The sequence below is a fragment of the Grus americana genome, chromosome 8 (assembly GCF_028858705.1).
Source record: "Grus americana isolate bGruAme1 chromosome 8, bGruAme1.mat, whole genome shotgun sequence".
Lineage (NCBI taxonomy): Eukaryota > Metazoa > Chordata > Aves > Gruiformes > Gruidae > Grus > Grus americana.
The window spans coordinates 9907007-9920784 of NC_072859.1; the positions used below are offsets into that span (position 1 = coordinate 9907007).

Genomic DNA, 13778 nt, shown 5'->3' on the forward strand with positions numbered 1-13778 from the left:
TCTTTCTATTAGCCATTACAAAGCCTGCAACATCATTTTGAATGGCAAAGCTTGAGTCTGTCTTTTTAAGAGCAAAACCCCTCCATCTTGATTATTCTTTTCCATTTGGGATTTGGTAGACTTTACAATGAATTAAATTTGGGGATTGGATTAGGGAGGTAGGTATTAGTTGTAGGAGGTAAGAAGCATGGCCAGATGATGTAAATGTTCAAGAAAGACCATAAATGGGAGGACATTTGTTCTCAAAGTTGGTTTGTTTGGGTTTTTTTTTTAATTTTTATTAATGTAAAAGCTTCATTTTAATCACAAATTTATTTTCTTAGACCACAGGTAATGGTTACATACCCTTACAATAAATGATGTGCTTTGCAACTGGAGGCAGAAATTTAGTAACTGTCACTTCTAATAAATTTTTAGAATAGAAGTTTTAACAGTATTCAGACTATCGGCTTTTAAATAGATACAACACAGTTTACAGTGTTATTCATAGAAGATTATCTGTAAAATGTTGGAGCACTTTTAAAAAGCAAAGTAATAATGACCTGAAATAAACACTGTTTGACTTATTATAAATGTAACATGAAAAACTGAGCTATAATCTGCAAAGGGATGGAGCTAAAAGTCCAGAAAAATCACGTGAATTTTTTTTTTGCTTAACAGAGAAAAAGCAGTTATGCCGGAGATGTGATTGTTAAATATGCTATACTACTGTTACCAAAATAAGAAACTATGCTAAGGTATATTGCCTGTTTAAGAAAACACATAATTTGAATGTTCAACCTGTCCACCTCTTTCTATGTCGGCAGGGATCGTGTGGTGGCGGTGTTTGTACAGGGTCCTGCCTGGCAGTTCAAAGGCTGGCCTTGGCTCTTGCCTGACGGATCACCTGTTGATATCTTTGCAAAAAGTAAGGGGGTTTTGTTTTGTTTATGTGTTTGGGGGTTTTATTCTGTTTGGGGTTTTTTGTGGGGTGTTTATGGCAAGGTACAGCCCAGTACTGCCAAAGTGCTGTTGGACTGGAGTGCTTGACAAGACAGGCGCTGAGGTCTTCACACGTGTGGCAGGTATTAATGTGCTCTCTGCAGGTCTTCTGGTCGGACCTGTGGAAGCTCACCGAAATCTTCTCAGAGCTGTCGTCTTTACAAGAGGTTCAGAAATAGCTAGTGTATAAATTTACGTTCCAAGCTTGTTTACAAAAAAAGTGAAAAGACAATGTATATTGTAACACTTCATAGATAACAGGTTTACAGGCTGTCTTCGGATTTCATTACTACTTTGAGCAGAGGATTCACCACCTAGTATTTCACTAAGAAAGCTTTATAAATATGATCTGCTGTCTGACAAAAACTTGGGAGTTTAATAAGATATAAATACTTTTAGGTTGTGAGCTGGATGTTACCACTGTATGGATCTGAACAGTTTGAGTTACCACAATAATGCCTGGTATACTTTGAGACACACTGCAGTTCTCTCCCACAGTTTGCTCTTCTGACTGTAAGGTGTATGATGGTATCTAAAGAAACTGTCAGCTTCTGTTCTCTGTCACTTCATTGGGAAGCTGCCTTAGAAAATAGACCTTTTTATAGTGTCCAGTAGTTTCTGAGCTACAGGTTTAAAAAAAAAAAACACCCTACAAACCAATGCATATACAAAAAAGAAAAAAAAAAACCAAACAAAAGAAACACCTTAGTTCAGTCTGTCATCTTCCAGTCAGTGTGATGAGGAAACAAGTTTGATCAGGTTTGATACGTGCACTTATATGGTATGTGAAGTAAGAGGCTAGAAGGAGAATGCTAGTTTGATAGGAGCAAAAAAAAAAGGAAAACAGTCGGATGGAAGGCTAAAGATGTATCTGTGAACAAAAAAATAGAATGTGGTGCTTAAGGGGAGGATTGAGAATGAACAAGGAGAGAGTGAAAGAGCCTAAAAGTAAATGTAAAAGAAAAAATACACCACAACAAATGATACTAATGAAAGAAGAAAATAACACGTCAAAGTGAAGATACAGAGAAAACGGAAACTGTGAAAAGCAAAACAAAGAAAAATGCTGTTGAATATTTAAGAACTAGCTAGTAGTTGTGTACTAGTTCCTATTAATTTTAACAGTTATCTAAATACAAATGTATAGAGGGCCATAGGAATTGTTATGACAATTTTGAAGTCTTCACTATGCCAAGAAATCAAAATGATAGCCCGCGTAGTTCAGTCCAAAGGTGTACGAATTCTTACATTGTTCAAGGGGAAAGAAGGATTTCTGTTCTTATTTGACTCATAAAGATACATTGAAATGAACCTTTTTGAATTTTAGAAGTGCTTTCTTTTGTTTCAAAGCGAGGTATTTTTAAAATATTTTCCTGATAAGTGTATCTGTAGGGCTTTTCCTAATGACTTTACTCACTCAAAATTCAAGCAATGGAGAGAGCACAGGCAACATCAGTCTGGTTGTAAGTGTTTACTTTTTCCTGAAGCTATTGCTTTGCCCACATTTATAGTCTTTAATAGTCTTTATTGAATGTGGTTTCTGGGATCTGCAACAGTTCATTGTTTCCTCTGCAATTTGCATTTCTTCGTGTAAGTCACTGAGTCTGTAGAGATTAACAAATATTCAAAGCTTATTACTGTCACTGTGAAAAACAAGTAGGTAGCTTATGATAAAAAGTTCCTCAATAAAATTTGTACTACACCAGAGCCTGTCAAACTGGTTTTATTTGTTCAATTGCTATGTCACGTAGCATTTTTAGTTGAGTCTCTAAAATTGTTCTTTACGTGTGGTCTGAGTGTTTAATACTCACATAGCAAACAAGCTTATTTTTGCATCTGCAAGTGATTATTTCAGGTGAAATTTTGAATGATGTCACTTTAATGAACAAATACTTAATTTTGAATACCATTTTCAAGGTCTTGAAGGAAAAAAAAAAGCTTATTTCAGATACTTTCTGTATTTCAGATACTTTCAGATTTTCTTCTAGAAAGCTCCTACATATATCAATTTAGATTGACCTGTATCTGGGAAAGGGGACTGATTTTATTTATTTTAGCTATTTGGCTAAAATTGTGGATGGATTTTGTGGAAGAAAAAATGAAGAGTGTGGTACCAGAAAAGATATGACCATGGCATTGAAAAGAACTGACTTCCAAAAGCCTGGTCGAATGCTTCTGCTTTATTTCTCCAATAATATCCAGAATAGAAAATGCATCAAATTGGTTACCAGATAGGAATTGTACAAGGCTTTGCACTGGATTATGTCAAAACTATGATTTTGGCTAAGGAAATCAAGAAGAATTGCAAGAAGATTTTAATACTGTGTTAATGCTTAGGCTTTACATAGCTCACAAGTGACAATACTTCCCAAGAGCAAAATAACTTAATATTTTACCACTTTTAACTGAGTACTAGATCAGGGGAAACTGGCATTACTACATTTCTCAGAATGCTTTGGAGGTTACACTGGCATTCTGCTATCAGTCTTCTACGCAGGCTTTCAGGAAATAGCCAGACTTCCTTCTCAGTGGTCTCAGAAATGCTTTTTTTTATCCCCATTCTTGGACAGTTCAAAGATTTTTCAGAAAGAACATCTTTGTTTTCCAAAGAAAATGTGCTTGAATTTGCAGTGAGTTTCTGCTATTCTCCTGGAATCTGTGGATCTAAAAATAGGGGCTGCCCTTTCACTTAAACCTGTAATAGCTTGAGAGCCTGATAGTGGCTACTGACCACTATATTTAGCTCAGTGCCCTTTATTAATGAGTTGACTTTCTTGAGAGATGGGCACATTAATTTTGTTCTCAAACTCTTACTCTGAAAAAAGAGGGGTGGGAATTCTCTTTGACTCATAATTAAACACTGTAAAGTCATCATGTTTGTACACTAAGTGTTTTCCTGTTTCCTGTAGTTAAAGCTTTTCATCTCAAATATGATGAAGTACGTCTGGATCCAAATGTACAGAAATGGGATGTAACAGTGTTAGAACTAAGCTACCACAAAAGACACTTGGACAGGCCAGTATTTCTACGCTTCTGGGAAACTTTGGACAGGTATGTTTCCTGTTGAAATTCCTTTATGCTCGTGCTTTTATGATGTTTGGAGGGAATAAAAAGTTATGGCAACAAGGGAATCGTATACAACTTAGACATCTGAACAATATTTTAGCTTGAAAATACTGCTTGTTTAGATTTCTCCTGATGATACAGTTAAACATATACCGCTATATTTTATAAACTATAAATAATAATCTCCAAAGTGTAATATGCATGGATTTAAAGGAAGGGTAGTTACCATTAATCATCAATTATTACCATGACTCCCCACCTCCCTTAGGCAGAAGGAAAGGAATGGAGAAAAGCTAGGTGGTGTAGAGTGTTCCTTTTCTCCCCCAGCCCTCCGCGTGGACTGCAGTTCTGAGCTTACGAGCTCTCCTCCTTCCTCTCCCTGCCTCACTAGATGACATTCTAGAAGAGGTGAGAAAGTACCTTAAAATAAAGAGCCACAAAACATTTTCTTATCCTCATGTCCTTGAGTGAGTCCACAGCACTGGGTAGAAGTGGAAGTAAGTTTAAAATACGGCACACGATGAGTTTTGGACTGGTGGTTCGTCTGTATCTTAGGGGCTTTCCGTGTTCTTAGCCCTGCCTTGTGTGAGAAGTGAGGGATGGAGGAGCACTGGCAGCTCTGTGGAGAGCAGCATTACTTCCGGCTCTCCTTCTCTGTGGTTCACAACCCTCTCTGAATGGGAAGATCATTGCAATACCTTTTTCATGCTGTAGAGAAGAAATTTTCTTATCATGAAACAGTTGAAATATTGAGGGAAGGGAGAGGCCCATGCATTTCATGAATGTTTAATCTTTTCATGTTGATTGCACAGCAAACTGCTTGAATGATTGAGTGAACTTCAAAAAGAAAAGTCCTATGGAAATTGTCAAAATAATTCCAAGGATTAAACTTTCTGTGGCTTCTTACTTAAGTCTGAGCTAAACTATGTATCTGAATTCCCAGAATGAACTAGCGTTATCGTTAACAACTGTCTTCCCATGTTGGAAGTCGCACGGTGTCTTGGAAAACATGAATTTTCTTTGAAGCAAAGGTAGTAGCTGACTGTCTTTCAGTGAGACAAATATCCTGCATAAGACAGAGCTATATGGCATATAAAACATTGTGTCTTTTTGGCAACTTGCTAATTCTCTAAGAATTTTGTTTTAACAAAGTCTATGCATATTATTCCTGAGAGTGAAATTTCTATAAATACCAAAAGAGTCGTAATGTTGTCTTCTGTTAATTGTTTTTCAGGTATATGGTGAAGCACAAATCTCACTTGAGATTCTGAATCCTTCAGCTGCCATTTATTTCCTGAAGTATGGATTGAGAAAAATGAAAGGGGCTCCAGTTTGGAGACCAGAGCTCGCACTATATGATATGTCAAGAACTTTACAAATGAAGAAGGGTCACAGTTTAAACTTTTTATAAAATCTTGTTTGGATGCTTCATGCTATGGCAGGTTGATACCTGTTGTTTATTCAGAAGCAAAGGGGTTTTGCTTAAAACTATTTTTTTAATGTTGTTAGCCTTCTAGTCTGCAATCCAAATTGTATATTTTGATAGCAGCAGTTTCTTCTCTGTTTTGTTAAATTAGCCACATTTTTAAATAATGTGTTTTGTTCCTTATTAGAAAATAGATTGATCTTCACTGCAGGTTACAAATGTGTGTGTGCGTGTGCGCATGTGCGCACGTGTGTGTATATATATGTGTGTGTGTGTCTATATATATAATGTATAAAAAAAAAAAATTAGACACACCTACACACACATAGATGTTACCAGGCTTTCTAAACCACTTAGCTTCTGAGCTTAGTTTTGGTTTTCTTTGCTTATTGTTTCACTTACTGAAAATATTTTGTTGTGAATGATACATTTTAGTCAATAGGACTTGCAAACTGAGCAAAGTGGAATTGTTTTGGATAAATCAAAATGTCAACCTGTATATGTATATTCTGTCAGTCTTTGTTGAAAAAGGGAAGATGAAAAATCGAGAAACACTTTTTTGGATTTGTAATGTCCCAGTTTACTAAATCTTTAAACTTTATTATAGGAATACCTTCAAGTCATGTTAACTTTAAATTGCCATTCTCCACACAGGTCTCTTTATTTAAACTGAAAGTGTGCATGTGTACATTCCCATCTATCAAAATACCTTTACATATGAGTCTCAATGTTACCTAGATTAAACAATGAATAGAGAAGGAGAGAGTTTGGATTGTTTTTTTCCTGAAACAGCCATGACAATGAATGAATAATTTTAACTTCTTTGCATTTACACCTCTAATACCACGTCTACAATTATTTTCTTGTGACAAAAGTAGCCTAGACTGTCTGCAGGAGTTGTAATTTTCTGAGATGAGTGGCTAATAGGGCCTCCTGTCACTCCTGCATTGGGATGGAAAATGAGCCTACTCCAGTTACCAAAGAACAGATTTGCTTGATCTACAGTATAACCGAGGCCAGAAGACCCTGGTATTTGTATGAATTTATGGTATCTCTGTATCTATCTAATAACATTAAGTTGATGTTACGTACCAGTGGATGTAGAGAATGATCAAATACTGTAACACCCGCATGAATTGTTTTCTGGGATAGAAAAATACATGTTTATATTCCTGTTCTTGAAATTCCAAACCATGTTTTTTTAATATACTTTACATTTAAGATTTGACAAAAGTAAAATGTTCTACCTATTCTTCTTTAGTTTTGCTTTTTATTTGATGTTACCTTCATTTTTAATAAAACCCGAAGGCACATCTTAAAAGGTTTTTTAAACTATGTATTAAATTTGAGGACTGTGAGGTCTGACTTTTAATGATGTTTCCATCCCTGCTATATCGAGACTACTATTTTTAAATGGTCTTAATGGAAATGTAAAAACAAAAAACAAAAACGACCAACAAAAAACAAACCACCAAATAGAAAACCCCGGTGACTCCAAGATTAGAAGAAGTTGAGACTGGATTTTTGAATGGATTCTGCGAAGTGACTGAGAAAAGCAGACAATACAGAACTACTAGAAGTTCTCCTGTTTGTATGGGCAGTTGGTTGGTATCAAATGACTATTTTTTCCCAATACTTAAGATTATTATAAATGTATCCATGTCATACATGAGTGAGCTAAAACATTCAGTACTTTGTTTTAACCTGTACTAGAATTAGAAAAGCTGTAATGGCTATAAACATAGCAATCGCTGCCATGAGGAAGTGGTTCAGTTTAGGGTTCATTACCGCTTTAAATAGCGGGGTATCATGTATGGGTTTTGTAACTCTTAAATGTTTCTAATTAGAAATGTAATTTTTTTCAGACTTAATCAGTACTTCATGGCCATGCAATTTTAAAGAAACTCCTGCAATTGCCAGCAAACCTAAAAAGCAAATTCTGAAGAAATGTGTGCTTCATGTGCACGGTGATATACAGACTATATAGTGGTCTTGAAATAAGCGAGGTCCAATTATCTTTTCTCTGTCCTGTGTTTCACTTGTGTTTTAAATGCATGTGTAATTCCAGGTCCAACATTGTATACAGGAGATGGCTTGATTTAGATGTAAATTTATGTATATATTGGGAGTAACGCCTCTGAAACTTGTGAAGTTAACATGGATGTCAAACTGACTGAAGAGCAAAATCCATGAAATCTTTGTATGAACTGTGCTGGTTTTTATGGATTGAGCATAGACCTTTAACATGTTAAAGTTTTGTACTTGCAAGCAATTTACGACATGAGTTGTAAAATATGTATTTGTGAAGGAGTTGGCACCTGATCGTGCATATTTTTGTCAGTCATAAAAGTAGTGATGTTTATAAAATGAGCCATTTTGCAATCAGATTCCTGCTGACATTATTGGAAGTTTAATTAGGTTGTCAGAATAGCATTCCTGCTGCCTTCATAAATAGCTGCACATAGATTATGAAACTACTTGGACTTAAAAATTTAGCCTTACAGCAGCACTTTGCAACACAGCTGGAATTTTAGACACTTATGCTTAATTTATTTACAAGTTAATGTAGAGTAATAAAGAAAACCAATACTAAGAACTGGGGAAGCTGGAGGATCAGACATCTGTTTTAGTGAGCTGCATTCTTATTGTTGAGCAAATTTGACGCACTATTTAGAGGTGTATAAGGTGTGTAAATTGTGCTCAACTGAAATGTATAACTAAAACTTAACTACTTCACTGTAGCTGATTGAACAGGGGAATAATACTAGCATGGGAATCAGATCAAATTGGCTGTTTCTCTTAAACGTCTTAAGTGTCATAACTCTACACTGTTTCATAAGTACAATATGAATGAGATGAAACAAGATAAAACAAGATGGAAACTGGTTTGAAGTCTGCTATTGGGCTCCCATGCTGTCAGCAGGTGATTATTTCTTTTAGTAGCAAGGTTATAGGGGCCAGTAGATATATCCGAAGTAATGATTTTATATTAAAAACTAAAATACCTATGATTTATATTGTTTGAGCTTTTTGAATGCTACCCTGAACTAAGCAGACAAAGGGGAAAGTTTTTGTAAGGTAAAGTAGGGCAACTGCTGGGACTTGCATACCTGAAGAAATTGCAGATCAGCGTCCTCAATTGAGTAGGCTCAGCTATTCAGTTATTACCTGGAAAATTTTGTAGCAAGATAGTTTCACAAATAGGTACTGAAGTCAGTGCTTGAGGTAGACAGATTCTAGAACTGTTCTGCAATGCTGTAAACCTTTTTATTTCTGAATGCAGAAGAAAATGTAGATAGCAGATTGTGTGTTAAGTTGTCCTTGATCATAATTTGAACTATTATGTGATATTTGACAGTTAAGCCTTTATCAGAACAGCAGATTTGGTTTTGGCTTTCATTTGATATGCAGTCAGTGTATAAAATATTATCATTCTCTTCAGGGACCTGCAAAAGTAAGTTTTATTAGTACAGCTTTCATTCTTTTGCTGATGAAATATGCACTTAGTTGCTAATTCTTGCGAACACTATATGAAAAAAAAAAAGCTGGTCAAAATTAATGGCTTAGTGATTTTAAAATTTAATGTCATGAATGCATTTTAATTCAAAAGCCATAACTAATGCCAAGTACTTTATTAGAGCAATGTGTTCATGAAAAATTAAAATCCCTGCCTGAAGAAACGGTTGGCCAAGTAGGTTACAGTTCAGCTAATCTGTGGAAAAATGTGCCACAAACTGGAATCTCTGAATGTCATGTTCAGAGTTGCTCATTTGACTGATTTTTTTTTTTTGAGAGAGACACAGCAGTTTTGCTTTCATTTTTTGAACAGTTCCATACTTAATAGCAATTGTGGAGTTTACCTCCTTTGGTTTGGTTTTACCCTAAGACTGTTACCACGATAGAATAATTCTGAGGCAGTGATTGAAACACGTTAAGTATGAAGTTGTTTAAGTGGAGCTCATGCATTTGACAAAGATAAAGACAGTTTCTTAATGGAACTATGATCCAGTGGGTAACATAGAGTCCATTGTTCAACTGTCATGACTTGTCTGTAGATCATTCTTCTCAGTGGTGATGTTATTGTAGAGGGTAACTTTGAGAATAATGAGAGTTAAGCAAAATCCATTGGTAGGTAGTCCACAGTGACAGGCCATGCATCCAGACTGATTTACTGTGTTAATTTTTCTTTAAACAAAAATCTTATCATTTTTTTAATAAGAATGCAAATGCAAAGAACAATCTTAAATGTTTGAAACCTTATTGCAGACTAGTTCACATGTAAAACTGAAAGATATGAGGTGGTACATAAAATCTGTAAGAAAAATATCTTGGTTTATGGTTTTTACTTGCTGCATCTGTAAATTCTTTTGCTCTAGTACGTTTTATTTCAAATTCAGATAAACTGGTTACTTAATTCACAAAGTTTCTGCATGTATCATTGGAAACTGTCAGAAGTAAATCTTTAGCTGCAGTTGCTTGAAGTTAAATGAGTTTGTGGATTATAAATTCTGGCCTAACTCTGTCAGTGGGCCCAAATTTTAACAGCGGTTTTGAAGGTTCAAGTTAAAATGAAATCATCTAAGAATCTGATGGGTACAGCCACTGTTGAATGAAAGGGGAAGACAAACCTCTCCTGGGGTTAAGCCTTTTAAACTTTCATGTAACTCTCATAAACTTATGCTTAATTACTGTTTTGATAAATCCTAAAATTTTTTAGATGCCTTGCCACTTGACCTATTATTTAAGATCTGGACTATATTATTGACATTTTTACAGAGTTAACAGCTTAGTATCAGTTCAAGTCCAACTTGAAAATTCTTAGCAAAAATCTTGAAGTCTTTCAAAGGTGGGATGCCTTTCTGAATCATAGAATCATAGTCAACTTGGCTGTGAAAGAAGAAACAAAAGAAAGCATGTTTCTCTTCTTCCTGTCAATCAAGCCCAACCCCATAGTTCCATAATAATGGAATTTTATTGGTGGAATAGGATGTAAAAAGTATCTATCTTCAACTGTTTCTAATATTTCACTTGTTCCTGCCCTCTTGAAATCCTGTCGAGGAGACTCATCTTCTTCCCTGTCTCATTCATTCTTCTTGTGTCTCCCAAACTGGGACTGTTCCCAAACCTGCAAGCTTTCTGAGGACCTCGGCTCAGCACGCATCCATGAATTATTCCTCTGCCCTATCTTCATCAGTGCACAACAGGGCAGTGGAAGCACAAGAAGCACAAGCTCCTCTCTATTACAAATCAAGGAGTTGGTTAGAAATGTTAAAAAAAAAAAAAAAAGCATGCAAGTATGAAATACTGAATACTTCATCATGCTTGTCTTCTAGTTAGTTTTGACCAGTAGTAATGAAGCTTTGAGGTTTTGAACATAAAATTATTTAGGGCATACTAGTTATTCTTAATTATTATTATGTGTCTATCCTCCAAGGATGTTTAACTACAGATTTCTCCCTGTTACTGCAGATAAATATTAGGAGCAGAATGGTGTACAATTATCCCCCGAGCTCCACCAAGTCGAGTCAATCTTAACCTGAGACTGAATGAAATCTAAACAATTACCTGGCAGCCTTTGTCTGGCAGCTGGCAAATGATTTGGGGAGCATCATACTAGTTTTCTTTGTTATTGATTTTGTGAGAGACAGATCAAATATAGCAAAATTATGAGCAGTAAAGAAAATAAAAAATTAATACTTGTTTTTCAGATGCTATTCAACACTTGTAACAGAGCTATTTACAATTTCATAAGAATTGTGAGGTGACCACAGCAACTAATACTAATTGCAAGAGCAGAAAGTGTGGATTTGATTGTTTTCTAGAACTCTGTGTTACTGATAAATTTTGCAGGATGCCCTTAAAAAGTTCAAATGGTGACAGAAAAAGCTAGTGTAACTGAATGGTATCTCACCAGCTGCCTTTTTGTATGTAGTGAGACATCTCTGCTGACCCCCTCCTCAATTCAGGTGTTCCTACTCACGATCACTGCAGTGAGGAAGGAGCTGGTCTTTTACATAATCAAATCCCTTACTGTGGAGCTTGTTTTGGTTGTCTACCAGGCGTTCCTCATTCTGCTATTCTTGAGGACAGCTGTCATGATTTTCTTGATGCTAACATGCTACTGTGAAGGTATGTTTGTGGGTTTCAAAAAGATACAACCCAAATGAAGGGAATAAAATTATTTAGTATTGTTCTGCTCATTCTTAAGACATATATCAGTGCTGAAGATCCTGCGAATAACACAGACATTGAAGTGGAAGATTAATGTGATTCCTTCAGAATGTCATGTATAGCCACTTTGTGTGGTAGGTGTTTTCAGCCATTCATCAACCTGTTTAAATTCACTTGTTGCGTCTTGTGTGAAACTTAGGATGCAGGTTCCACTGGAGAGAGGAGCTCTTTTTATTCTGTAAAAAAAAACTTGTATGAAAGAGCCTCTGTTTTATGCAGGATGGAAGCAATTAGTCTGGTTGCTAAAAAGGGAATAATGGGATTAAAGATGGGAAAAAAACCTCAACAACAAAACCCAAAAATACCAAACCCCAAACATAGAAAACCTTCCTAAAGTGAGATTACTAAACTGAAATACATCTACAACAACTCATTGTGAAATCTGTGCAGATGAAATTTATTTCTGTGTTTAGCAGATTAATGCCCAAAATTACCTTCCAAGTAATCTTGTTTTAGCTTTATCAAATTGAATGATCTGTAAATTAACTCAGTGATATAAAATCTCTCTTAAATTTGATTAATTTTCATTTTTAATCATCTTGTTTTTTCTGGCTTTGGTCAGTACCTGTTCTGTTCATCTAGCCTTTTCTTTCCCCCAAGTACCACAGCAGCTGGGTGATCTTGTAAGTACAAAATTACAGTTAATTTTGTGTTTATATGCATGTATCTACATTCACATTATTATTCCACTGTGAAGAAATGCGCATCCCTCATGATTCACATTGTAATTTTGTACATAATTACTTTTGCAATGTATCGAAATTAAAGTGCAGTGCTCTCCATATGTTGAAATTCTTTTCAGAACAAATTTGACATTTGGACATAAAACAGGAGACAATAATCAATACGGTAACTAAGTTACATAAGAAATTATGGGTAAGAAGAACTGTGCATTTAATAATTTGCCTCTCAGGAGGCTTATTTTTACACTGCTGCAGACTGAAGAAACCTCTGTTCTCTAGCCATTCCCAAAATCCAAGAAATAGCCTTTGAGAACTTTAGAAGAACAAAATCTGCCAAAAAATCTGCTAAACGCATTGAATATGTCCGGGATTTATCCATTTAATAGGAGATGGTCCTGAAATGTCATAAAGGTATCTTCAGAACGTTCTCATCTTTCACACAATCTACAAGTCAAAATGGTAATAAATTTGCCGTCGCTAGCCCAACAATTCTTTGTGCATTATCGTGCAACATATTTTTTAATGTATTTCTTTCCTTATATTCTGGAACCATGATATATACTGTTATTTCTGGGATTAATAGCTTCAGATGTGTTACCTGTCACATCAGGGGAAGGGGCAAGTGTAAATATTTTCTAATTTATCTTCTTAAATATACAGGATCATCTCTTGCAACAGGAAGTAATGTTCATTGCGGGTGGTAGTGTATCTGGGAAGAGATGCATGATAGAAAAATGGAAAAAATAGGTAGATTGTGGTCAGTGCTTAATAATTGTATTTTTGGGGCACAATAATACAAATCCATAACAAGTCATCATTCCCACACTATCTCAACCTGTAGCAAAGTTTTCTTACATCCTGTCCATTGGTTCTTCCACAGCATTTACCTCCAGTTGTTTTCTCAGTCTCCTGAGTCTTTCTACCATATTGCAGTACCTGCCCACTTTTTATTTCTGTAAAAATAATTCAGCTAACCAGTACTATATTGCTAGCCTTGTAAACAGTCATTGACCATATCATATCCACATCAATTTTTTATAGTAGAAAAACATTAGATAAAGTTTATATCTGAAATAGAGATAAATGTCTGGTTTTCTTTAATGCAGCTCTTAATGTTCCGTACCACACTTAGCAGTGTATGGCAGTGTCTGCAGACTAAAAGGCTCCTTAAAAACCAGCAATAACCTTGACACTTTTAGGGTTCTGCAGTGTCATAAAATGATATGGTGAGGAGGTTCGGGACCATCCAAGGAGTTATATTTCTAGCGTCCTACAGGCAATCATGATTTATCTTAACTTTTGGTTTATTGTTGTTTTAGGTTCTGGAGGTTAGAGGAAGTGATATATAGTTTCTGTATTAACTGAAATGCCAGAAAAAGTCTATATGGGGA

The 13778-nt window shown here is 35.5% G+C and overlaps 1 protein-coding gene across 1 annotated transcript in view; it reads left to right on the forward strand.

Annotated features, from left to right (window-relative positions):
* The window catches only part of CDC73 (cell division cycle 73), a 107854-nt gene extending 98057 nt beyond the window's left edge, over positions 1–9797 (forward strand). The window contains exons 15-17 of the mRNA XM_054834472.1: positions 807–907; positions 3891–4032; positions 5282–9797. Coding sequence (XP_054690447.1) covers positions 807–907; positions 3891–4032; positions 5282–5318 — 280 coding nt within the window. The 3' untranslated portion in view covers positions 5319–9797. The remainder of the gene's footprint in view (positions 1–806; positions 908–3890; positions 4033–5281) is intronic.
* The last annotated feature ends 3981 nt before the right edge of the window (positions 9798–13778 follow it).